Source organism: Camarhynchus parvulus, chromosome 2, assembly GCF_901933205.1.
Source record: "Camarhynchus parvulus chromosome 2, STF_HiC, whole genome shotgun sequence".
In the NCBI taxonomy this organism is placed as follows: domain Eukaryota; kingdom Metazoa; phylum Chordata; class Aves; order Passeriformes; family Thraupidae; genus Camarhynchus; species Camarhynchus parvulus.
In genome coordinates this window covers 23,556,765-23,584,309 of record NC_044572.1, presented here as the reverse complement: position 1 = coordinate 23,584,309, position 27,545 = coordinate 23,556,765, and the positions used below count along the sequence as shown (strand labels likewise).

Here is a 27,545-nt window from a genome sequence, read left to right as displayed (position 1 = left end):
AAGGAATAAAGCAAAAAAACTATAAGGACAGTCTATCTACAAGGATAGACTTTTAAATATAGCTATAGAAAAGGAGTAATTGAATTTCCACTCTTTTTTTAGAAACAACAGTACTTCAGACGTACACTAAGAATGAAATTACTTACATTCCAAACAAATGTTCAATCTCTGCAAGTTAATTCCTTTGTTATGTGGCTTACAGTAAGCTACTATATAGACACTGTCAATACACTCATTAGCAGAACTGATTCTTTCAGTTGGAAAGAATGAAAACCTTACTGATTAAACAAAAATCCCATGATAAACCATAAATCAGAACTAAACTAACTCAGTAATTTATGTCCCACCTTTTTTGGTTAATGTAACAGACCTTCTTTTGTAAAAACTGTATCTAATAAATGAAGAGAAAAAAAGGAGCTTGCACTACTTTGCTTCAAACCTATTCTGATCAACAGTCACTTAAAATAAAATATGCAAAAGATGAGTCAGAACTGGTAATTTAATTTGCATCTCACGATGCAATAAGGAGACTTGTTGCGGAGAAAGTACTGTACTGTAAATGAAAAAATATTTCTCTACCTCTGCCCTGCCACCACTGATAAAGTAGCACATTTCTCAAGACTAGTTCATCACTACAGTAGTATAAAAGAAGAAAGCTGAATTATAAGATTGCTTTTAAAAACAAATTGCAATGATGAAAACAAATACGTTAAAAAACCCAGGAAAACCAAATCAAGCTTTTCCCACTCCTCTACCCAAATATAGCAATCATATCAAGCATTGTACTAGAACGTTTTTTAAAAGGAAACCGGTGCTATCTCTGAATGCAGTAAAAACAATCTGAAAACTTTTAAAATTTCAGATTGCAAAAACAAACAACTCTGATTAACACTTTCATATAACTTGCTACAAAAATGAGTTTGATAAAATTATTTTATTAATACTGCATTAGGCAACAGACAAAGGAAATATGGCATTTCTTTTTAAGGAATACATTAAATGTTCCTTCTTTTTTTCTCTCCGTGGTACAGCAAACATTGATCTTATGCTATATAAGAGCCAACACATATTTGCACATATTTGTTTATGAGTTTCTACTTGGAAAGTTACAGATATATTGCAGCATTTCATACAGAAGCTTTAAGTTACTTTTTATAAAATGGAATAGAGTTCAAGAGTACAAGAACAGTTTGATAATTTACCTTAATGTCAAATTGAAGGTATCTCTTGTCCATCTCCTTGGAAACCACACTTTCTATGATGTCTACAGGCACAAGCTGGAAACAATCATATGCTGGGCAAAAAATGTTGTGAGCTTCACCCTCCTGAATTTTCAGATTCAAAAATCTGCCAGAATTTTGCCAGTCAGTATTTGTGAATAAAAAGTAAAACTTAAAAAGCTGTTGAGTACTTTGCATGTATGTTCACAGGTATTCACAATGATTACTTTTCAAATAGAGAATAGAAATATCCCTTTCTGCTTAAAAGAGCTACAAACTTGATGAACAGCTTAATTAAAAAAATAACACTGTCATGGTTGAAATGTGAGCATCATCAGCAATATTTACCCCTATGTTTGTGGTTTTCATCCTTGCCATTTATCACACAGCTCTGTATTGTTTAATTAAATTGAGCATTATTTCTACCATAAATCAGAAAAAGAATATGTAAGTGTAATTAATCTAGGAAATAATTAATTTAATATGGAATTATTTTCTACAGCTGTGCTAATAAAACTAGGTGTGTTTTTGGACATGAATTTCTGAGAACAAGCTGATTTAAAATCTGCTGAAAGCTGGACTTTAACTGTCATTCAGTTTCAAAGCTGTAACAGGCTTATTAATCTGACTACAAGGGTGATACCATTCTAACTTTAATCATTTAAAGCATAGGCAGTTATTCCAAGGTAGTCACCTGAGATCCTTTAGTAGTTAAGGTAGAGATACCTGTCAATTCATCCCATCTTAGATTTGTATCTTAGAGTTGGGTAGCTCAGTCCTGGCTGTGCTCCAAGCGACTTAGGAATGATTGGCTCAGAAAGCTGAATTCCACCCTCAGTGCCACCACAAACACTTGCTATTGAATTGTGGCCCTGAGCCTGTGGCTCTGAGCTGGCCCCTGTGTCCTGCACAAAGGACACACAGTCCAGCAGCCAAATTAGAAGCACCACGTCAAACCAGAGATCTCTGGTAACTCCTACATCCTGCTCAGAGATTTGCAAGGCAAGAGAAGCACAACTAACAATTTTCTTGCCACTGGAAAGAACTGCCTTTGGAAAGCTCATATGGAAAAGAAAGTTCTCTTCCTCAGCACCAGGCTAAGGTTCATAGGAATGGGGCTGATCTGCAGTAGGAATAGCTGTGCAGAAATGGTGCTGTAACAAGACACTGCAGGGGTAGAGATCAAGTAGTACAATCTCCTGAATGGGGACACAGATGAATACAAAGCACTGCAAACAGATATAATTATTGCTGGGAAATATGATTAATATTTATACTACCATAATTATCCATGCCTGAGTATTTCACTAGCACGACTACTCTGACCTATGCAGTAACAAGAACATTAGATTAATAGAACTTCTAAGTGAAATCTACCCCTCAGTTATTACCCTTCAACATAAAGAAATAATTTTAATTGCTTTTCTGATTGGAAATGGATTCACAATGCCTAAGTTTAGTGTGCTAAACTCAGAGATGGAATTAAGCATGTGCTTAATTTAGAAACTGTAAACCCCAATGCTGCCAACACCACACACACACACTGAACGAATCAAGAGTAGGCTTATCTATTTACACACAAGCTTAAAACATTTGATTAAGAATTTTGCTGAGTCAGAACCTAAACAAACATTACATAAGCCTAAACCAGCTGGTAACAGTTGTCTGAGTGACAAGTAAATTGTTCCATAGGGTCAAACCAGCAACTCTTTGAAACCCAAACAGTACTTCAGCATTAGCTGTATATGGTCTCTGTCCTTTCCTCTTCAACACAGCAAGTATGAAAGTTTCTCACATGATAGAGAAGTACAGATACTCACGCCTCCCAGCAAGCTCTGCAGAAGTCATGTCCACAAGGCATATCCACTGGGTCTTCAAACACAGAAATATTACACATGCAAATGTCACACTGTAAATGACAAAAATGCTTCTGATTATAAGAAATACCCTAAAGCTTTTTGTATTGTTAGAAGAATGAGTTATGTTGGAAAATCTCAGCAAAAATTCGAAGTGCTCAGTAGGGGGAAAAATCAAGCTGTATCCAGAAAAAAAAGTTATTTAAGCTATAGGAATGGGAAAGATTTGGTATCTCTGTTTCTACAACTCACTATGCAGAGAGCATATTTTGGGCTGCTTTTTGCAGTGTCCTTGAGCTCAGGAAGTGCTTCACCCTGCTGAGTGTTGGAATCTCAGAGTTCTAGGTGCAAATGGTGTTGTGGTTTTCATCAGCTTCACACACAGCTAGAAATTAGTTTGGAGATGATAGAGGCTACGGGAAATGTTTAGCGTCTCACACAGGTCTAAATCAAGGTGGAGCAGTTGGAGTGTGCAGCAGCAGCAAATACTTTAAGTAATAACCTACATATATATGTATTATTTTTTAAAAAAGACTTAGAGGTTTTTGATGAAGATGAAGAATAAGTTACACTACATACTCCAACATAAGATATAATTGCTGAATTTTACAGAAGTAGGTACTAAAGGAAAAAATAACACTGAATACTGAGACTGTTACTCTGAAAGAGTTAAAGAGTAGGGATGAAAATACTCACTGCTTATGGTTATGTGTGGAAATAAACACTAATGCTCTTCAAGAAATGCAAAAGGAAGTTCTTTTCATTGAAAAAAGACACCATGAAAATGTATTTCAACTTTCAATGCATTAGGTATTATATACTCATATGACATGTTCAGAAAGTTAGCCTGTGGTATGCCACTTGAAAAGCAATTATATTATAGCCAAAACAAAATTAAACAAAAAAAAAATGGCCTTTAAAGTGTGAAACTCAGTGAAGATATGTATTGTTTCTTCATTCATTTAACCTTATTGTCTTGCAAAAATTAAATATTTTAAAAGTTGGCAATGCATTAAAAATCTCTATTAAATTTGTATGAGCTGTAAATTTTGTTTAAAACGTATCTTTAAAGTAAGGAATTTAATGGAGCCCTGAGTTCAAAACATCAAATAAAAACATTTACTAGAACTCTTTATAAAGTAGGATGCAAATGCAAAACATGTAAAGGAGCTTTATACCTTGTGGCTTTATTTTATCTATTCCTTTTAGTGTTCATTTTCCTGGCAAAATGAGATTTGATAGTTCAGGTAAGATTCTTAAACAAACAGGAACATTAAACGTGTAACTCTGGACTTGGATTGAGACACACTAGATCTATAATGGCAGTCATTATCCACACCTGCATTCCTGGCTTATGGACCATCAATGGAAAACAAAACACACAATGTAAAACTGAGGATATATAGTCTCCTGTTCAAACATTTTAACTAGGAATTATTCACAGACAGTATTTAACTGCTAATGGAAATTAATGTACAATAACAATATACCTTCTATAGATCTTTTACAGCATTTTACAATTAAACAAATAAAATATTTCTATGCAGGAATGCGAGATCTTAATTTTTATATGAGATTTAGGGATGATCCATCTGAAAGACTGCATGTAATATTCTAAAAAAATGCTTAGATCATGGAGCAATAGTTTTATAATGCTGCAGCTGTGGATTATTAAAAAGAGAACTCTGTCTTCCAAAACAGCCACACTGATTTTAGTGAAAGACGCTTTCATATTTCAAATTTGCAATAGCTTTGTAAACTGCTTGAAGCAGCCCACACATAGTAAAAGTAATTATAAGCTTACAGTACATTAGTGGGCTGACATTTCAAAATGCAGACAAAGACAATTTTGTTTTCAAAAGAAAAAAATTTCAAAAGGCAGGGTTCACAGAACTGCGTACATTCGGGGAAATGGATACAATGAAAGTGAACATCTTGATAGGGATGAGATGGCAAGTTCAGAAGAGCCAAATGCACTGATGTGACTGTAGCTGTCTAAAATGAGAGTTTGTGAATGACAGCCAAGGCAAAAACAGAATGGTTTGTATTTGCCAGATGCTCAACTGTTTTATCATATAGAATGTTTAAGGTGTTAACTTCCCTGTTCACCACTTTTGGAAAGAGAAACACTTTATACCTTCACAAAGGTATTTTTGGCAGCTCCCCTGTCTACACAGGTGCACTGTGTTTAGAAATCAGCCGTTTAGCCCTGCTGGTTGAAGATCTATTTATGAACTTACCACAGCTGTGTCCAAGTCTCCTGGTGAGGGGCTGATTTCATCAGGGGAGGTGACAGAGGAGCGCGTGGTGCGCGGGGTGCGCGGGGAGGGGAGCGTGTCCCACGCGTTGTATCCGCTCGGAGGGGGCGTTGGCATCTGAACCCCTGAACGCTGGCAGCAGCTCTCTGGGTTACACATCCAGGCTTCCAGCAACTTCTCCCTGTCCCAGTCTTCAAGAAATACAGAGATACAGGAAATTATGCACCTGACAATGTTTAAAATATAGTTTGTAACTGCACCCTTAAAAGAACACTAAACAAAACCAATTAAAATAAATAACTATAATGAAGTGTGACTGAATGGAACTTTAGCCATTACATTTCAGAGAACAAATTCCAAGATAATATGTAATGCAATGCATTTTTGCAAATAATTGCATGACAAGCATCTCCTTTCCCTGTAATATGTCTTAACATTATTTTTGTTATTTATTTACAGCAGTTGTAGTGGCTAGAAGACTCAGTTGAAAACCAGAGCTGTACTGACTATCACAGACAGATAAAAATATACCAGCCCTCACACCAATGAACATTCATTATTTTTTCATTCTATGAAAAAAGTAATTATTTAATATGGATTCCATTTTATCTGTTGTGTTTTTGTTTGTTTATTTTTTAGTGAAGTCAGGAAAAACAGGAAGAAGACTAAGATTACAAGAAGATTTGTGACTTAATGAGTTTCCAGTCTTTATGCATATAAATTATGTGTTTCTAAGGGGAAAAAGAATCCACCTGAGTGCAAAGAAAATTTCATATGTTCTCACTACATTTTATTCTATAATTGTTAGTGAATGTTTTCTTTTATTCATAATTAACAATGCCCATTTATATACAAAAAACAACTAGCGAAACAAAATTTAATATCTTAAAGCTAAACCAAATCTTTCTTCACAATTGCTTGAAATGCATTCTGTTTCTGATTCCTAAGATTAATACTAAAGATATCTTCAGAATAGCGGTTTTTTCTACCAAAAATACTTAAAAGTTCTCATTTAAGTATAAATCTATCAAATTTCTATACAGATTTGAATCTAAACTCATGAACACTACATGCAGATCAGACAAACTTGAATTTCATAAACTATTAGAAATTTCCCAGTTTTTCCTTCTGCTTGCTTTAAACAACTACTTTAAAGTTTGAGGATTTTTTAAAGTACTGGGTAGTCCCAAAGAAACATCAATGTTATTAACCAAAAGATGTTTTATTTTTATTTAGTTTTATTTTTATAAGGACAAGATAGTTCTCCTATCCTATATTAGTGCTGGGGAAAAAAGGTATGTGTTCTAAGCACCAAACTTAGTAAAAGTATTGCCTCTGTAAAAAAAACCTCTTTGAGCTGCAGATAATTTATTGATCAGATCCTTACTCATCTAAGCTAAAATATATCACAGGTTAGTTTAATTTCATTTGTTTAAAGATATGGACCCACACACTTACATGTCAAAATTTTCAAATTTTATCAGCATTTTTTCATACTACCCTGAGTTTATAACCTTTCAGAGAGGGGCTGATTAATGTTAACATACAGATATAATTTGCTAGACATTTTCTTGACCTTCTTTGTTGCTCTGTATCTTTAAAATAGGCAAGGGCTAAGACATGTCACTAAATGGATCCACTTTGTTCTCTTTACTAACTTACGAATTTTAGTAAAACACAAGGTATACTTGTTGAATTGCTTATTTTTTAACCCAAAACCACTGCTGTATACCGAATTAGAAGAGAAGCAATGTTGAAAAGCACTTGTAGAAAAACTGTAATCTGCCTTTGTGACTGCCACAATAACATTTTTTTAATCTTGGCTTTAATTCTACATACTTCTGTCTCTCAAATAAAAGAAAAAAAGGAAAATACACTCTTAATGTCTGTTTCAATGAATTGATACAATGAAAGAAAGCAAAGTCTGGTGGATTAAATATTATATGCCTGTAAACTATTAAACTTAGTATATATGTATATCTTTCCAAGAATTTAAAACATGCTTTTCACACCTTGTGTGAATTAAACCAAGATTTCACATTATTCTTTTGTGAATTTCAAGACTTAATTAAAAAAAAAATTACAATTTATCGTTCGATGTTAATTCTCTAAACCTCTGTAAATACCTGAGTTACTTCCTTTACTAAGCTGAATCAATACAGCTACAGACAAAATAATTGGCTTTCTCATGACTTGCTAATTGTTTGTGCTTCTTTCTGTGCACTGGCCAATTGCATTAAGTTACCAGAACATCACTAAGGCAACATCAGTAGAATGACCTTTCCAACACAGACTGATTTCTCCTCAATTTCCAATTCCTGCTTGCTAGATGCTGGCAGACATTTCTCCACCATTTACATCAAGCTCACTGATTTTCAACTAATTGCAAACTGAGCTGAGAGTTTGAACAGTATTGCCACAATTTTCCTCTTCAAAATATCTGCACAGGTTGTGGAGCCTACTCAGTCAAGTATTTATAATTTTTAGCCTGAGACTATTCTGGGAATACAACACAGCATTCAAATATTGCACATATTTTAAAATCAATACAAGAATTAAACAAAGAATCAACGTTACTATATATGCAAGGACTGTGCCTTAAATATTATTATACTGGCCCACGTTCATGTTTACTTAATTCAATGTTAAAAGGAACACAAATACCAGCTATGAAAAATAATGCAAAAGAGAATAGTTTCAGGTACCACAACTCCTCATAACAGCGTACCAAAAGCTGTGGGTTTCAAATAATGTCTTTCTATTTCACTTTTCCCTCTCCCACTGACTTTAACAAGGAGCCCACAGAAATAATAGGGTATGAAAGCTTAATCCAGCAACACAGTGATCAGCACGCAAACCATTAACTGCCTGAGTAGCTCCTTTGGCATAAAGTAACAATGCAGATGCTTCAGTAAGCATAAGTTTTGAATCATTGAATCAAAGCCTAAAGCTTACACTGAGTTTCAGAGATACTTTTGTCTGGAGAAAACACACTGAATCCAGTATATCCTCTTTCTGACAACCCCAGTTTAACTTGAACAAGAATACAGACTTATTTCAGTGAAAATAAACCAGTTACAGATATGCACATGGAAAAGCATACCTGTATGAAAAGTGTAACTATAAAAAATCCTCCAAAGGACATATACACATATAATTTAAACCCCAAGGCAATTTTCAACCACGTATTACAATGGTCAGACTGCTTTTATTGCAAGAAAAAATAAATTAAAAAATGTTGAACTGGTTTTATACACAAATACATAGTGGCAGAAAACCAATGGTCAGACAAAATCAGGTTTGATGAATTTGACTTTTTTGACATATAAAACCATGTAAGTTTTACTAATGTGTCTCTCACCAAAATAGGGTGGTTCTGTTTTCCACACAGCTTAAGCTAAATTGTCTTCAGTTATAATTCCTAGTTTGAATCACTTTTCTATCAGCTGCCCTGTCTGCCTCAATGTTTTTTGACATACTGCAGCTGTATTTCTTTCTGAAGTACTGTGTGGTCTGTTTCCTGCTATTAACCATTACTTCTCTTTTCCTTGGAAATAAAGTGCAAACATAAAACTGTGGTTTTGAATTTGCTGAAAGCAGTTTGTTTTAGCCTTTAAGGTTTGGGATTACCATGTGCCCGAAGTAGAGCCTCTGCAGTGAAGAGCGGGGCTTGAAGCATGTCTGCAGATTCCACGATCAGCATGTCCTTCAGCCTTCGCAGGTCTTGAAGTCTAAGCCCCTCATATGGCTTGAAGAAGAAGAACAAAGATAATTTATGTGTAATGTTTTCAAGTTAGTCTCTAATACAATATTAAAAAGAAAGCATTCAAAGCACTGTTACTGATCACCATCTCAGCTGTGAGGCAGTACGGGACAAAATTTGTTGACCATGCAAAGCTACATGGAAACACTGTCCTTTTCTAATATTTACAGTATGATTTTTGTAAACTTCAAAATCTAAAAGCATTTCTTCCACGTATAATGCAGAACTCTCTAAAGTTCTCCATTATAGCAGGAAGCCATCTTCAAATGATAAGCTGGCCTAACACTGACTCACTCTCTCTCTCTCTCCTCCCCAAGAAAAAGTGTGATTTTCATATAATCTAGATGAACTTTGATTCAGTGATTAGGCCTCAGGTATTGTGGAATAGGTATGAGAATGCATGACTAGATTTGAACTAAGGATTTAGAGAAGACCAAGACAAAGGACAGGTTATCATACATTGCATATAGATTCTCTGACTATACACTAATTGAGACCGGTTAATTCTGAATTGGTCTGGAGGAGGATACATTGAGACATTAGACAGTGAGAAGTTTGTGAGCAGAATCCAGCATTTGGATCTTCTGAGGCAATATCCACCCTTTCAGAAGCAAAGTCAGTCCTGAATGGGACAGATGAGACATGCAATTAGATGTTCATAGAAACACTGTGAGGGTTGAGGTTGGAAGGGACCTTCAAAGGTAATTTGCTCCAGCCTTCCTCCTCAATCAGGGTCACTTAGAGCCAGCTGCTCAGGACGATGCCCAGATGGCTTCTGGATATATCCAAGGCTGGGGATATATTGTACACGGACATATCAAAACACTTTTTGAGAAACAATGGCCAACTCTCATCATAGCCCTACAGAGAGCAGATCATCCAGCTGCCTTCCCGGTCTGGAGATCTATCCCCTTATTACAGCATTAAAAAAGGTCAAATCAGAAAATCAAAAAGAAGTAATTTTAGGATTCTGAATTAGCTCCAACCAAGAGAGCAGAGATACTCACATATGTTTACAGACTCATTTTTAAAACTAAGAAAGGAAGACTATGACAACAAATAATGTATTTGTTAGTGTTGCACAGAGAAAATGCCCCATAGGTAGGAAGAGGATAAAAAAAAGTGGGAGGGTCTGTAAAGAGAATGGATAGAGAAAGGATATATAAAAAACACTATTCTTACATGAACTACTTTTATTTATTTAAAGTTCTTACATGAACTACTTTTATTTATATAAAAATACTTAAAGCATTTGACATAAAGTGTTACATGCTCAGAACTAATCAGGAGCCTGGGCACCAAATGGCAATTGTCTCCAGCAACTGGAGACAGAAGGACACAGCAGCAGTAGTGACAGTTAAGACTATGCATTATTATTCACTATCTATATTTTGGTTTTATGTAGACCATAGTTCAGGACTCACCAGTGCTAGATTGTAAGGACACAAATGTCAGCATGCATACACAGGCAGAAAGCAAAAGACTGGCTCTGTCCTCGAAAGGTTACAATCTAAGTAAAAGTCTGCTGTCCCCTTTAAGGATAACAAGCAGAAGGCAGAAGTGATGGGGAGAATGGATACCCTGGGTTTCGAAATTATTTTGTTCTTTTGAGACACCTACCCTAAAAATGTAACTTGCTTCCTGTATTCCAGACATCCTAATTAACTCCACAATGCATCTACAACTTATGACTGACTCATACAAAGATGTTTCCTGTTAGCTAATCAGTGAAATAAACAGGCGCTTCTCCATACTAGAAACTTTGTCATCAGCAAGAGTAATGCTCCACAGACCTGCACTGGGTCTCTGCTCTTGTCGAGAAAGCAAGCAAAGCAGAAGAGAAATGACCTGTGAGTGTCCTGACCTTTTCTTGATTGCTCAAGTTCAGGCAGTTTCTCTGTGTCCTTCCAGTGCTGACCATGCATGACTCAGTAAAGGACAATCTGAATGTTAATGGCTTGCACTGAAATAAATCTGGGCCACTTGGATTAACAGCATGCTGGAATTTGACTGACCTTCTTAACTTATTACAAAAGAGATAGTTTTTAAAAAACATTTCAGAGAGACAGGGATAGAAACAACTGTGTGCCAGAATGATTATAATTGTGCTGCATGTACAGCAAAAAAATAGAAGCAGAATGGTCATGACTGAATCTGAACTCCATTTTGAATTGCAATTGTAAAGCAATCAGCTGTGTCAGCACAATCGTACTCAATTCTTGAAGACCATACACATCATAAGAAAAAACATCTTTTCTGTTAAATTTGCAACATATAAGCATATTTTAGGACGTAGTATTTTATCCTGAAATGCAGATATGTTCAGAATTATATTTAACTGATTGGTTCTAGGTCAAACACTGCCAAGTATCCCCCCTTGAGTAACAGACTACTATATTACCTCAGCTGGAGCACTCCACACAACCTAGGAGGGAGTTTTGGATCTTAATTTTATCTTTTTAAGTAATGAGGGAAATATTCCCTAAGAATGTGTTTGAAACATCAGACATTTGTTTCATAAAATAACATATGAGCCCACAGAAGAAGCTGAAAAAAAAAGAAATTTTAGACTGGCACTATTAAGGAAGTTAATCTGGAAATTCCAGAGTGAACACAATGGGAACCTTAAAAATGTAATGTGTACAAGACAGTCTTGTAGACATTTGTGAAGACACAGTCTTTAGTTATGAGGATGTACATCCAGGATGTAATATCCCAGAGGTTTGTTTTTAACTACTTTGAACACTACATGACTTATCTCTGCAAGGCCATAAAGGATTGCATCCATGTAAAGGATTTTGATCACAGTTTATGATGCTTGGTGACCTCCTTTAATGGTCATTTATGGAGGAACTCTTTATTGACATTTGCTGTGAAAAATACGTTGTTCAATATTAGCATTATTTAATTATATAATGATTTTGAAATATACTATAAGAGTTACTACTTTAATGCATTGCTGAGCTTCTCACTACAGATTCAAACACTTCTGTATTTTCAAAAGCCCTTCTTTGAAATTCTTTTCTTCTCCAATTCTTAGATATCATAAATTATACTTTTTTTTCTCCTGAAAGTACTTTTAGTATGTAAGCTGATTATTTTCACACTTAATTTCAAACTATTATTACTTTCTTCACTTTTAAACCACCATTAAAATAGACAGGGGCAAAGTAACTCTTTGCTACAGTAATGACTATATAATTAAATGGTGACAAAACACTTAATGTAAACATCCTTTCTTATGGGTGGATGGAGTTCTGCAGTTAATGGAGTAATATATTAAAAAATTACTTATACTCCATTTAACTCATTCAAGTAAAATTATGTGCATTATATGCATACTGAGACTACATATATCTTAAGTAAAGTCCTCTTCTTTCACTTCATAAACCATTCTCTATCTGTAGAGACAAAATAAATTTGAATAATTTAAGATAACTCTTTGTACTAATGGTATTTATATTACTTATATATTTATATGACATCAATTCAGGAATTGAAAAAATCATTCCAATTTTATACACTCAGTAAATCTGATACACTCACTAGCAGTGTATTTCTTCAGTAGTCAGTGGGACACATGAATGAAGCAATGAAGAAATTATATATTTTGCTATTGCATAAGTAATTCACTGTGTCTGACTGAGAGCCAAAACGGTTCTGGATGATTTGCTCTGAGGTACTGCTCATTCCAGGTGTTTCTTATGTAAATTTAAAACATTACATGATTTGATTGAAAGGAAGGACCCTTTCAGGCTGAGCACTCCCAGGGATACAGCACCAAGACAAACACGGTCTCATGCTACAATACATCACAACGTAAAAACTGTGCAAAAGAACAACCAAAATCTATAAAACCAGCTTAAGAACAATCACTTCATGTCATATTATTTAGTGTATCTTCAATTAGATTTAAAAGATACATTTAGATTTTACATATCAAAGATTTTTTCTGAGATTATTCAAAAGAGTAAGAGCAAAGAATCAAGTAAAGAAGGATTATTGTGTTCTCCTGTAAACATGGCAGGCTCTGAAGGGGAGATATTGGGTACTGTCATTCCAGATACTACTGTGCAGATCTTAAACACTGCAGTTAAGCCCATTTAGCTGTTCTGCCTGGGAAGAAATCCTACTCATGGTTTTCAAATGTTTTATCTTTTCCTGTAACCTTCATTCAAAAGATGCAGTTCCTTTGAAAAATGCATTTCTTACTGTTCAAAGTTTTTTAATTATTCATGAATGAATATTTTCTGTTTTGGAAGGATGTTGAATGGCAACAATTACAAGCTGAATACTATGCTAAACAAACATTTTGTACACTCCATCCCTCAGTGTTTAATAATATATAAAAATGAAACTGAGAGAAAAAAAGTAGAGGATCATTCTTGAGAGGCAATTTTGGTGAAGCATCTGTGCTCTGAGGTTCTTGACAGAGGCATCACCATAGGCAGTGGTAAAAGCAGCTGGCACTGCCCATCCCAGACATTTCTATACCAACCTGGAGAATGACGACATGCAGTCATTTGGATGGCAGCTCAGTGCAACTCTCCCTAAGGCTGTTTTTTCAACTGGTTTTAGCCACTCTGAGGGCTAGGATTGAAAGATTAACTTCTCCTGGCTACATGGTCTTGGCATCTCCCTTGTATCAGCACTTGCTCTCTTAGAGATAAACAAGATGTTAGAGAAATTATCCCACTGGAAAGTCATAAAGAAAGGGGGAAAAAATCAGCAGGGAGGATGTAAAGACAGAACTGCTCTATGTAAATCCCCAAGGTCATAAATTGGTGTACCAAATTCCAGGCTGACATTTTTTGACTTGTGAACATTTGGAACACATGGGAAAGCTGCCCTGGTATGTGAAATGGACAATTGTACAGTTTCAGCTGGTTTTGCTCAGCATCTGTCTTAAACAGGCATGAGATAACATCTTCTCTTGCAGAAAAGCCTATTTAGGTGGCTCCTGATTTGTCTCACCCATATCTTGTCACCCATAAGTTCCTTGTCTTCTTACCTGTGCTGGTGTATATGCCAGCAAACCTCTGGTATAAATATGACAACTATTCAACTTAAATAATACAGTTACATATTACCACTCTTTACATTTTTTAATTCTTTTAAGCCAGAACATTGCTATGATCCAGTTGAAAACATAACCTTCCAAATAGTTCTACTTGCATAACCAAAGGAGTGGTAAACTGCAATTGTGGCAAGAAACTGCTGCAGACTTTTGAAGTATTTCTGCCAAGAGAGAATGTAAGTTCAAACTATCTTCTTACAATCTAGATGCCTCTACATGGAAGTATTCAGAGAAATTAAAACGAGTTAATTACATTTGCTATTTCAACATACTAAGTACATTAAATCTCATCTCTAAATGTCTCATCTAGGAATAAACTATCTAATTAAGGCTGTTTATATTTGAATTTTCCAAGAAAAATGGTCAAAAAATTAAATAGACACTACAAGGAGTTGCTTACTTTCAAATAAAAGTGACAACAAGTGTCATTTTTCAGAGGAACAGTTAATGTGATCTAAGCCTACTCATGTATTTTCTTTTAAACATTATTAGGTCATAAGTGGGCCCAGCTAGTAAAAGGCCAAGCCATGCTATTTCTGAAGGGAGTAACCATAGAGAAATCTATTGTCCTTTAATTTAAACAGAATTAATTTGTAATATTTACTGAATGATATAATTTATATATGTATTCTTATTTGGAATTTTAGTTAACTAAAATCTGATCATGTATGGTCTTTTAAATTATCTTTATGGAATCACAGTTGCCTTTAAGGCATAACAAAATTCAAGCCAATTTTTTTGTCAGTGAATTGTCTCCCTCTTTCAAAAGTTTACTTGGAAGTAACACCACTTGTTATTACCTGTTTTTCATACAAACTCTGGTATGCAGTAGCTTCAGGCATCATGTTATAAAACAAGAAAGTAAATGCACTATGTTGTAGTCCTGCACTAGTCAGTTTTGAGTGTTCTTTGTAACATTCAACCCAGTCTCAGTCCAGGAAGATCCAGGAAAAGTTTCCCTACTCTACTCCACAGATCTCTTCCTTTTCAGAATTTCTTTTGTCCTAATTTTTGAGACAAAAAGGCATCTAAAAAAAAAAAAACCAAAACCAAACTGTTTGGTTTAGAGAAACGGTTTCTGAGCTTACTGGCCTCACTGTATCTCTTCCAGCCTCACAGCCCACAAGACAGTCCACATAACTAAGATATGAATAAAATTTCTGTTTACTTTTGACAATGCACTTGTTCTGTTCTCAGAGCTTAACTTGAAAATTATACAGAGCTGTGCTAAAACTGTTTACAAATACAAAGTACAAAGTACAGTACCTACTGAAATACTTGCAGACTTGTGTCACAGTGTAACTGCTACAAGTATAAATGTGCAAAATACTTCAGATTTAAAGTATCCTCTGACCTCTTTTTTGTCTAAAGCAGCATACTCAGCTTCAATGCTTTCAGCTTCAGGATCACGTGAAAATACCATTCGAGATTCCAGGTTAAGAGCCAGCTCTTTGTGGTGCTGTTTCTCTGCACAGTCACATGGGGTATCTTTATTTTCATTTTCTGCAAACAAATCTCCACCATGTTTTACTAGAAGCTGAAAAGTAAAATGGCAAAGTAAGCAGTTATTTATCAGCAATTCTAATATCACCCTAAAGAAAAGGCATGTGAGTTAAGAAGAAAACAAAAAAAAAAACCCAACAAACCAAGAAGAGAACAATCATTACAATAAAAATAATGGTCTTTATAAACAAGGATGATCTATTGTTATTAAATAAATTACTGCTTGCTTTCACACATAATTATACCTATATCCACAGTAATTCCACAGAACCACAAAATCTAAGGAATACATTACAATGTAATTTTGCACAATATATCAGTTAGGTTTTAAAGACTAAAATTCTGCTTTACTGATATGGTCAGTGCCCCACAGAGAAATGAGGGGTCTGAGGCCCTCAAGCATGTATCAAGATGGAGCTAAAAACACCTTTAAATATTCTTTCTACATGGGTACAACTCCACCATTTGAACATTTGTGCTGACAGAAAAGATGAGATTCCTTGGGTAGGACAGATCAGAGGATACTGATTCACAGGGAGTACAAAATACTACTGGCAGCTCTACTTTGTTTTTGAGAACATGAAAAAAGTGAAATGAAGTAATGCTAATTCTAGCAATTCTAATACAGTGCAGCATTGTGCCATTTCACCAGCCTTGTGTCTTGCCAGTAACCCTCCCAAAATGCACTCTCTAACTATTAAACCTTTGTGCTGCTCTCTTGAACTTGCTAACTTGGTCTCTTGCTATAAACTGACCTGATGCAAGGACAGCATATGCAAAGACAGCACATGCCAGAGATTTTAAAGGCCCAGGTGGACCATTCTGCTGATTTATTATGACACCTTTATATCATTACTAAAATGATTCATCCTGTTTCTAAATAAAGTCTATAAACATTATCTTCCCTTCAGAGCATGATGTCTGTAACAACACTATCCAGGGTATTTCAAAACTCAGGTTCTAATGTTTTAGTACTTCTAAAAATCCCCAAACTTCTCTAAGATTATCTGTTCTTCATATACGCCTTTTGGATCATGATCAGACACTCCTTAATTTTTTCTTCAGTAGAAGAGAAAATTTCCTTCATCTCTCACTGCAGAATACAGAATGTCTTTTGCAAACCTGGATTCATTTTTGGGAAACCTTTCCTACATTCTCTAAAATAAAAAAAAAAAAGAGCAAATCCAAAAATACCACAAACCAGTGCAACCACAAGATTTAGTTGAGAGGATATTAGTGTCATTGTGTATTCGATCTTCATAGCAGAGCATCAGGCAGAAATACAGATGATACTGGGACAATTACCAATATACACAGCCAACAGTTAACCTTTGTTCTATCTAAACTTCTTAACATTGCCAGAACTTTGTTAACCTGAGCATCACATTCTGTCTGTTCATTTGAACCTCTAAGAGAAATTTAACTGAGGCAACTAAGACACTTTCTGAGGAAAAACAATAATAAATATATTTGAAATAACATTCCATAGACTTATGCAGCTCAAAATCAAATCTGCAAGATGAGGAATATGCAAAGCAACAAGTTTTTAATAATGATGCCATATTTTTCTAGAAGCACTGTTAAAAAGTCTTGTGTTGCTTGACTAATTGAGATTAATAATCTGAACAATCATATTAGCAATTTAAGCAATTGTAAAAATATCATTTAATATGCCAAATATATTGTGATAGTGTGGAATGTATCTTCATAAAACCAAATCTGTTCAGCATGGAAGTTATTATTGTCTATTCAGTAGTTTGAGGTAAGCACATAATTTTACCCAAACTATCTTTAGCAATGGGTTCCACACAGCTGTTCTGCTTGGAGGAAAAATCTAACACGTGTGAATGGAGCACATTTGACTTGCACATTTGACTCTCAACTTGGAACAAGTCAACTTGTAGGTATTTCATCCAAGAGGATCTATATTCGGGGTTTCCTTTTCTTATTTGGGTGTGGTGGGGATAGGCACAGATACAGAACTGGGGTTTTCCTGAAAAGTGGTGGCAAGTGAAGGAGTCAATAAAAAGGAATGCTGCTCTAAAGTGAGAGTAACCACTGCAAAAAATGGGAAAAAGGCACTCCTGGGGTTCTAAGAGACCTTCAGTTTCTGGAGAGAGGGAGGATAACTTGAGGATTAGGATCAGTTTTTTTATCTTTTTTTTTAAAGAATTTTAATCCTCAAATACTTGTAGGAACAAAGAGACAATTGTTAAATTCCTTCACCAATCTCTTGGTTTCAGGCTTGCTGAAGGCATGTAGTGTTCCTGTTCATAAACCTGTTTCTGTTGAAGGAGTTAGAAGGACTACAGACCACAGACTTGAGAATTTAGGATATCTAAGATCCAAGGTCTTCTATCCCATGATAGGGCAAATAAAAAAGTTTGAACTTGGGGGTGTACACTGTGTTTCTAATGCAGAAACCATGACTAGTTAGGACTGCATAACTCTGGCCAACAGCAATCCACGTGGATCTGACTATAAATTCTTCTTCAAAGACAAACTGAAAGCAAATTAGAGTCAGAAATGCTTCACTCAATTACAATAGGTATTGTCAAGATAACATAACCCAGTTTATATAATTAAATGGGGAACTAGCATTCTAGTACCTGGATTTATCAAATGAATCACATTACAGATACTGAGAAATACAACCATAATTTGTAAAGAAGCACAAACCATGAACTTTTATGATGAGTTAAAAACAAATTGACTTCAGTCTGCAGTTAAAAGCTGCAGCCCAGCTCCAGAACCACAATTCACTCTGCAGCAGCTGTGATTCTTTCTGACACTACAGTCTGCCTGGATTTTACTGCATGGACCCACTTGCTTCACGCTCTTGAATATGAAACTTTTTTAACTTGTGTGTCTATCTCTAACACCACTGCATAGCCCTATGTAGGGACATGAAGACAGAAACAGGCAGAAGACTCCTTGATCAAATCCCTTGTAAATCTGAAGTCTAAGCTTGAAAATACCAGATATTGCAATATGTTGGAAACTTGTTACTAAAGTTTTCTTCTGTTTACTATTTCTCTACCAGAAACAACCTTTCTTATGTCAAATCATTTTATGTGTGTGTTTTTCACCAACATTTTTCAGAGGTCCTTCAATGCTAATTGTTATCTCCCATTTTCTTATATGACATGCACATTTGTCCTCTATTGTATAATAACATAAATAAAAATATGTTTAAAAGCAAATGTCTCATCTTGAGGAAGGATAGATAGTGAAATGCCTATAGGCAGAATTTATCAGGGAGTTGGATCAAATAAGTGGCACTTAAATAAGAGAATAAGAGCAACTCCTATAGTCCTTTGCAATCAGTTTCTTTATCAAATCTGAAAGAATAAAAATTTGACAATCAACATAAAAGCAGTAGTAACACAGACCTAGGAGATAGCCTGATATTTGTTTACAAATAAATCACATCACAAGAGGCTCTAAATCAGTCTTATAACCATGACTTATTTTGGATGAAAGAAAGAGCCAGGCAACACCTCAATGTCATTCAGTTACCATGTATATAGTTAGCTGGGTCTGAGTATACTTCAGCTAGCAAAGACTCCATTGTGACTTGCCTCCCTGGTGAAAATCAGTAAGTATGTAAATAATTTCTAAGCACATGCTGAAGACAAACTGCTGGAGAGGAGCTTGAGGAGCTGTAACAACTTGGGGCAAGGTTCAGGCAGTGTTACTGGAGGTTAAGCATCAGCATCCAACAGCAGCATCCTCTTAACTCCTCTCAGTACTGAACAGGGAATCAGAGAGGCAGAAGCTTAAATAATAGCATAGAAAATGGCATCAGGAAGCTAAGTTTTCATTCATTGGAAGCTCAGAAAACTAAGGATGATCTGTATACTAACAGAATGAAAGAAGGGCTGGATATTGGAAATAAAAACACACTATCTGAACTTCTATAGAAAAGACTAATGAAAAACCAGAAGGTAAAGAAGAATATTCAGTTCAAAGGAGTGCACAGCTGAGGCTGGGGAATTGAAATTACAAACTTTAATATTTCCAGATAATATCTGGCAACTTGGTGGAATACAATCAGCAAACATAATGCAAGAATCATAGTGAAGGTGATGCTATATACCTTCTTTTAAATAAACCCCAAACAAACTGATAAATAAACAAACTAACTCTATCAAGAACTACCAGTGGAATACAATTCTGTAATTAAACAACCAAAAAAAAAGCTTTGGTGAATGACCTGACTAAAACCGTAACAATAAAGGTAACATGGCTACTAAGAATAAAAGTGCTGCAAGGAAGAAAACACAAAAATAAAGGGAACTTCTCTCACTGCATCTGCCAAGTATATTTAGAAAAAATATAAGCTAATAAATGACTCTTAAATTAGAATTTCAGACTACATAGGTGACTAGGTAATAGACAAAAGTCAGCAAACACAAGAGGAGAAGCAAGTCCTGACTTTGTCCAGAGTAGTCTGTAAGACCTAATTCAAAATGTTACTATCAAAGAACCACTCATTAACAATTCCCAGGGATTCATTAAACTTGCAAAAGCCATAAAAACCCAAGAAATCCACTGCCCACTTTCGAAAATCAGTACTAAGTAAGTAAAGAAATCCACTGCCTACTTTCAAAAAGTGGTACTAAGTAAGTGTGGAAAAAAATCCAGAAACATCAGAAGAATCTGGGAAGAGAGACAAACAGGACAGAATCATACGGAAAATAAGAAGCTGAAGTTGTCTCCTGATGAACAATATGTAAAGAACAAAGTCTAGGAAAGGTAAATGCAAAATCACAACAAACAAAACTCTGACAGTTTTTTGATCTGTATACCATGTGCATAAAAACAGAATAAATAATTTTAAAACATCATACAGTAAATCTTTCAATGATTTTGTAAAGTTGGTTGCTGGACAAAGTGTAAAAGCAATCTCATACTACATATAGCAGAAAATTGGTATGAACTATTGCATTCTCTGTGGATGTACCATACACACTTTATGCAGGACACAAAAGAAAGGCTTTCAAATTGAAGTCATTCAGCACAAGACATTCTAGAAAAATCAATAAACCAAATACTAATATAAATACCCAGCATCAGATGGTACTTGTACTCAAGAGACCCAATGAAACTCAAATATGAAACTTCTGAACTATTTATTATAATACGCAGTTTACTGATTAAATATCTCATGGTACAAAATTAGAAGATGGTAAAAGTAACACCAATACTTAAAAACAGCTCCAGAGAATGTTAGGAAACATCCATCAGGTTTTTACTTCAGAGAGAGGTCACCAGTGAAGTCCCAGAAGTTCTGGGACCTGACTGTTTAAGATATGAAGTTGTTATCTAGAAGAGAAGGTGAAAACAGAGATGCTAAACTTTGCCAATGATGGTAAGTTACTGAGCACAGTTTGAGTAAACATGAAATTATGAACAGAAGAAAAAGAAAGTAAACTTCACATGCAAATGCTGAACTCTGAAATAATTGTTGCCATTGAAAATACAAATCTTGATGTTAAAATAGACAGACCTATGAAGATGTTAGCTGTTTTTGAAAATGTTAGATGTCTGCTCATGTTCTTTATATTAAATTACCAGCACAATTAAATACTATTTCTCATTGACTTCATATAGTTTAAAAATAAATCTGAGGCAAAATCTTTGAAAGTCATTCCAAATTACTTGTAACTATCCACTACTTTCACAAACATTAAAAAAGCTGGACACTGTAAATTAAAGACATCAAATCTGTTCTTGAAACATGGACAGCATTTCCAGTCTCATCTGCAAAGCAAAATAAAAAGAGTTCTAATTTTCTCTCAGGTTGTTAATTCACTTCTCTTTACACATATAGGGTGTCTATGCCTACCTTTAAAGCCTTTTCTCCACTGTTACAGCCTTGTAATTAATTCCAATTTTTATATGCCTACATGAGTCTTCATGTCGAGGAGTTCTTTTCATGAAGTTAACGTATTGTAATCAATTTTGTTCATTTTTCTTTACAGTGTATGTTTTGGGCTGTTTATGTTTGCAATTTTTCCAATTAATGAAAAATAGAATTAAAACTTAATTCAATATAACATAACAGATTCCCTCCTCCAAGAAAAAAAACTTTGTGAAACATTGTGCACATCAATTACTCATAACATATATAAATTTATAGATGAACTTTTACCTCAACACAGGTTTTCATCCCTGAGGCAGCAGCATAGTGCAAAGGTGTATTTTTTTTGTTATCAACAGCATCAATGGCTGCTCTTTCATATTGTCCTTCATCCAGCTTTGCTCCCTTCCACTTCAGGATCATCTGCAGACAATCAGCTCTTCTGCAGTCGTCTTCCGAGGGCCGTGTCAGGCGAGGATGAAGAGCTCCCTCTGAGATCATGATCTGAGGCCCCATACACAGTAAGTGCATTGACGTCTCATTGTGCACGTTCCTTTTATTTGGGTTTCCATCTCGAACAAAAAGGAAAGTTCTGCAACAGCGGAAAGAAATGGAAGGAAACTAATTAGCACACAATTCCATTCATTTCCTTGAAGTGAGAATGGTGGATTATGACAACTCTCCTTCTTGCAAAGATTTTGATCACCCATGCTAGCGACAAATGATCTTTAACAGAGAAATACCACTGGACAGCTCTGCTCCATTTCTCTTAGGAGTCAAGAGCCAAGATCTGGATGAATTATTGAAATATCACTAAGTACCATATACAATTACTTTGTCAGGATATGAGAAAGTTTATTCTACCATTCTTTGCTGCATTTTGATAAATGTTTTAAAGGCACAAGATTGATGAAATAGTACTTTATTTCTTCTGCTCTGTCCTGAATAGTAGTGAATTTGGTAGTTTGCAAATAGATAATGACAGAGCAATTTGTTAAAAATTCATTCTCCTTTGCCATATCTTTAGTCAGATGTAAATGCAGCACTTACTACTTAAAATATTATAAATACTATTCCTGCCAGCACTGCATGCATTGAGGAATGACTATTGACTTTTTCAATATGGAAGTACAACATAATGCAAACTCTCCCCTATATAGGTGACAGAAGCTGGCAAGAATTTAAGTGTTCTCTTGAATACTTTAGAGCCAGTTCAAAGTGGACAATATTACCAGCAAAAAGAATCACCTTAGGAATGAAAGGTGAACAACAGGCTGATTCTTAGGATCACAACAATATCTCAATCTCTCAAAACACCACCTGACACAATACAGCTCCCTTGCTGCTTCTTGCCAGCAAGTATTATAGAAATTACAATCCAGATCTGAAATGGAAAAACTGAGACAAATCACACAAGCCCTGTGCATCCAAACATGCCTTAGCCTTTTGAGGTATACTGAAATATTTTTTTTAAGGGAGAGTAAATGGTAGGCAATGACAGAGAGGAAAGATCCCCTCTTTGAAGGACTGGGGTCAAAGAGACAGCAATGGTAAAAGAACTCTGTGTGAAGGGAGGAATAACAGGTATTGTTCCCTCAGGTTCCCAGCAAGGTAATACCAAGCTCAATCTGAGGCATGGCACATGCATTCAAGAAGTCACTGCAAAAATGCCTGCACTGTTCCCATAAACCCTCTCACACACCAAGCCCACAGAAGTCACTGTGTGTCTCCTCTCCAGGCTGTTCCCTGACTCCAAACAGTTTGCAAATATGAAAAAATGGGGTTACTCTGGAACCCCATTAAGTTAGTGCAGGGACCAGGTTCCACCCTCCCTGACCACACCCCTAAGACTAATGAAAACCAGTTTCAACCACTTGCAGGCAGATCAGCCACCTGAAAGCAGGCGCTGCCTACATACAAAATCAGACAATATTACTCCTTGTGAACAGGGGTGAGAAGAACTTAACAAACTTACCCAATTTGAAAAGGAAAAAAAAAGTTATTTACCTCAATTATTGCCTTATGTTATAGCTACAAGTCCAAATGCCATCTCCTCTTTCTGTTGTCCCTGCATACCTACCACCTTTCTCAGAGTTCACTCATACTTTGTTCAGGACAAAGAATAATCCTGAAACGATTTTATTAATAAAGGAAGAGGCTATACAGGGTATCTGGGAATTACCCTTTCAGATATTATTGAAAATAGTTTGGACAAGTATTTCAGTAGAAAAAACTAGACACAGATGATCTGGTCCTGCAATGGAAGAACGTCTTGATAGCTGTTTGGTCAGTTGGATTTCCATCCTTTCTTCCTCCTGAAAATCTCTGAGTGGTTTGAATTTAAAATAAAGCTTATTATTAAAACACCATTCTTTTAAATACATGGCAACAAAGTATACAGAGGAAAACACAAAATAGTCTCCTCTACGTTGCCCTATTTTGACAGCAAAAATGTTCCTTAGAGAAATCTCTCTTTCATTCCATGATAGCTGACATGATAGATTTGTTAGGAAACATGAATATGCCAAACTTGAGATAAAAGATCTTGTCAAAAAAAGTAACAGCATATTTTGTTTCCTTGAGGTTTTTTGTTTGTTTTCAGAGGGAAGGGATTTAGCTACACAAGCAAAATGCTTCAGAGCCAATTACATGACATGGTAAGACTAACCAGTATCAAACACTATCCAAAGTGCATTTGTTTGTTTGAATTAGCTTTACAGAGTATTAAGCTAGAGACAGAAAGAAATGAGGGGAAGGAAGGTGGGAAAGTCAAAGACAAAAAGAGAGAAATGGGAAGGAGAGAGAGAAGAAGATGGGGACAAGAAGATAGATTCTATAGAGGCACTTGGATATGATCAGCTCTTCAGCATGACGGGAAGTCAAGCCAGTCCTGAAGAGCCCAGCCAAACCCATGACTTAAAGTTTAGCAATGTCTAGTATCCAAAAATGGGCAATACATTTTACATCCACAGATTCATTACTCAACAAGGCTCCATTTTTAACAGTGGTATTTGGTGCATAAGACTCTCACAGAGCAGGGCTGTAGATCCCTGCAATTTGGCTCACAACTTCAGAGGCATGAGAAGCTAAATTTTGCCTGGAAATGTACTGAAAGAGTGAAAATATGCATTGCCTATGGGAAATATCACTTAACCACAAGGCAGACAGACTTTACTCTAGTTGCAGTTTCCAGATTTTGCTGCAATCTGTAGCATTTTGCAGAATCCAAACTCGAGGTGACAAAAGTATCATAAAAGTGTTGAAAAAGTGACAAAAAGGAAAGGGCTATAACACTCACACCTACTACTATCTGTATTTGCAAAAAAAAACCAGCAAGAAACTCAAGATCACAAGGCTGGGAACTTGAATAATAAACAACTGGGACATGTCCTCACTTGGGGAAACTAACAACACAATTATTTCTTCAGGTTTGGGTAAAGTCTTTGATGTTTGGGGCATGAAAATCACCATATTTACAGTTTATTTCTCTCTCTAAACAAATGCTATATATATTTTAGCTATATATAGATACACATTGCTGAAACTAGATGATCTTTAAGGTCTCTTCCAATCCAAACCATTCTGTAATTCTATGTTCTATTTGTATGCATAAAAAATTATACAAAAATATACCCAAGTGTGGAAAAAAAATTAAAAACTCGTGTAAAATGAAACTATAAAACTAGTTCTGACAGCTGGAGGCTAAAGCATGTCTGAATATGCTCAAAGACAGTGAAAGTAACAATTTTTGAAAGCAAAACACTGGCATATACTGTATAAAGTAGACAGTCCTATTAAGTACAGCTTGCTAAAGGAAGTTACACTGCAAACTCTAGTGCAGGCATGAACCTAAAGCTCACAGCTTTAAGAGAAATATTAGTATTAACAGAAGAATTTTAAGAGCATTAAGAGAAGTATGGGTAAGCCATGAGTTACAACAACATATAGAAGAGCCAAGTCATGTTATCCAGTAATTTAAACTCATTTGCAATGAACTAATTCATACAATTATTGAATCATTCAGCTTTCAACACAGTAGGTCAATACTGATGCATTCAACCTTGAATAACTATGATTATTTCACTAAAAGTACTTTTCTCCCAAATAGAAGAAAACAACCACAGTGTACCAGTAACCACTTGAATAAATCTTTTTAGTCATTACTCTTTTAAATAATTTTGGGAAGAGTACTGTTTTTTACCCGATGTTGAAAGGCACATCCAGTAAATATAATTATTGTTATTCATTATACAGTGCTAGAAAGTTATTTATTAGTACTTCAAAGTTTCTCTCTGTTTCACTAAGATTCTTAAGCATTTCTTACATTAATCCTTACATTTGTTATACTGCAGGCCAAAGAAAAATTATGCTTTATTTATGGTTCCTACGACTGTTAGGAGGAACAGCAGCACCAAAACAGAGATTAAACAATTCCTAATACAAAAATGTATGAATTACTTCTGTTTCTTGTAACCAGAACACTATGGTTTTTATTTACGAGTTACTTAAGTTTAGCATTCCCTTGGACAGTCAGGAATACTGTTTCCAAGATCCCATGCCTCTTCTGGCTTTTATTTCAATATTCTGAGTGGGATTTCAAAAGAAATAGAGCTGAATGCCAAATCAGAAGTGGCTTCCAGTGAAGCTGGCTGCTTACCAGCAGCTTTGTGACAGTCCTCTGTAAAGTAAAATCTGTGTGATTTGCATCTCTGTCTCTGGTCCTTTCTTATATACATCTCTTGATGGCTAGAACTAATTCTAGGTGCCATCCTTCCAGCCTTGTCTCCAAATTCTTCCTCTGAACACAGATTTTTCTGAGACTATCCACGCTGAATTCTCTTCCCACATAACTGTTGACTATTAGTTTTAGATTGGTCACAGACAAATGTGAGATGAAATAATAATAATGAAATTACCAACAAGTGTGCTCATTGTCACCTTTTAAACACAGATTTGTATTTCTTCATGGGACAACTATCTTTGCATCAGTTTGTAAATGACCTGGCAGTGTATGCTATCTAGTGTTAATATTATTTACATAGCAATAATGAAGAAATTACACAGTGCATACTATCAAGCTTTGCATCACTTATATTTCTTTAAAACCATAAATGAATTACGGAAATCATGTTATCTTTATCTCTCTCACCATAAAAATGTTTTCAATTTGTATGTCACTTTATCTTTAATGACACTAATTATTTTCCTTACATGTCCCAATGACATAACTTTATTACATTAAATAGAAAAAAAAGTGTGAATTTAAAAAAATCAAATAATCCATGATCTGTACCTTGGCCAAAAGGATAACTGTGTCTATATACAATGTCACTGAATATTTTTCTTGGATTTTGCAATTAGATATAAAATTTAATGAGTTATTTCTGAAAAATTTGAGCCAACAGATCTCTCTGGTAAGGAAGGCAACATGTGCCTCTAACCCCAGGGTGAAGTGAAGCCATTTGACGCAATGATTCAGAATTTACCAGTCAACTTGACAGAGTCACAAACTCTACCTGGCAACAAAATTAGCTGAAATAAAGATATGGTCATTCTGGTTGGCAAGGACCAAAGCTGTACTCCTCTATAAACCAAAGAAAATTTTACTTTGTCTGTGGTAAAATGTTCACAACGGCTCTACTGAGGAGAACAGACAACACAGAATAAGAAACCTTTAAGAGTGTACTGCATTAATAGATCTCATTTCCCCAACCACTAACAAAGCAGTCTTACTCTCCAATGTGTGATTTCCACCAAGGAAAGTAAAATTAGAACAGTTTCCTCTGGGTGCAAAAAAACCTAGCAGCAAGAAGAAACAATAACACACTCAAGAGTGGCAGCTGTAACTGGAGAGCAAAGGCTGTGCTGTGAGCAACAACCTCATAAGCATCACGTCTCTAACCTACTAAGGTTCAAATAATCGAAGTCAGACAGAAAAAAGTCAGCTTTAAGACCTAAAAACATAGCAGCTGACTCATTTTTGATCTTTGCTTGTACGTCAG

At 35.4% G+C, this 27,545-nt stretch overlaps 1 protein-coding gene across 3 annotated transcripts in view; it reads right to left on the bottom strand.

Moving 5' to 3' along the window:
- The window catches only part of ANKIB1 (ankyrin repeat and IBR domain containing 1), an 89,336-nt gene that overhangs the window by 21,194 nt on the left and 40,597 nt on the right, over positions 1–27,545 (bottom strand). For all 3 annotated transcript variants that reach the window (XM_030943458.1, XM_030943460.1, XM_030943459.1), the window contains exons 3-8: positions 21,835–22,135; positions 15,529–15,711; positions 8,965–9,082; positions 5,317–5,525; positions 3,041–3,129; positions 1,203–1,347 (exon numbers count right to left, since the gene is read on the bottom strand). In XM_030943458.1, coding sequence (XP_030799318.1) covers positions 1,203–1,347; positions 3,041–3,129; positions 5,317–5,525; positions 8,965–9,082; positions 15,529–15,711; positions 21,835–22,135 — 1,045 coding nt within the window. The remainder of the gene's footprint in view (positions 1–1,202; positions 1,348–3,040; positions 3,130–5,316; positions 5,526–8,964; positions 9,083–15,528; positions 15,712–21,834; positions 22,136–27,545) is intronic.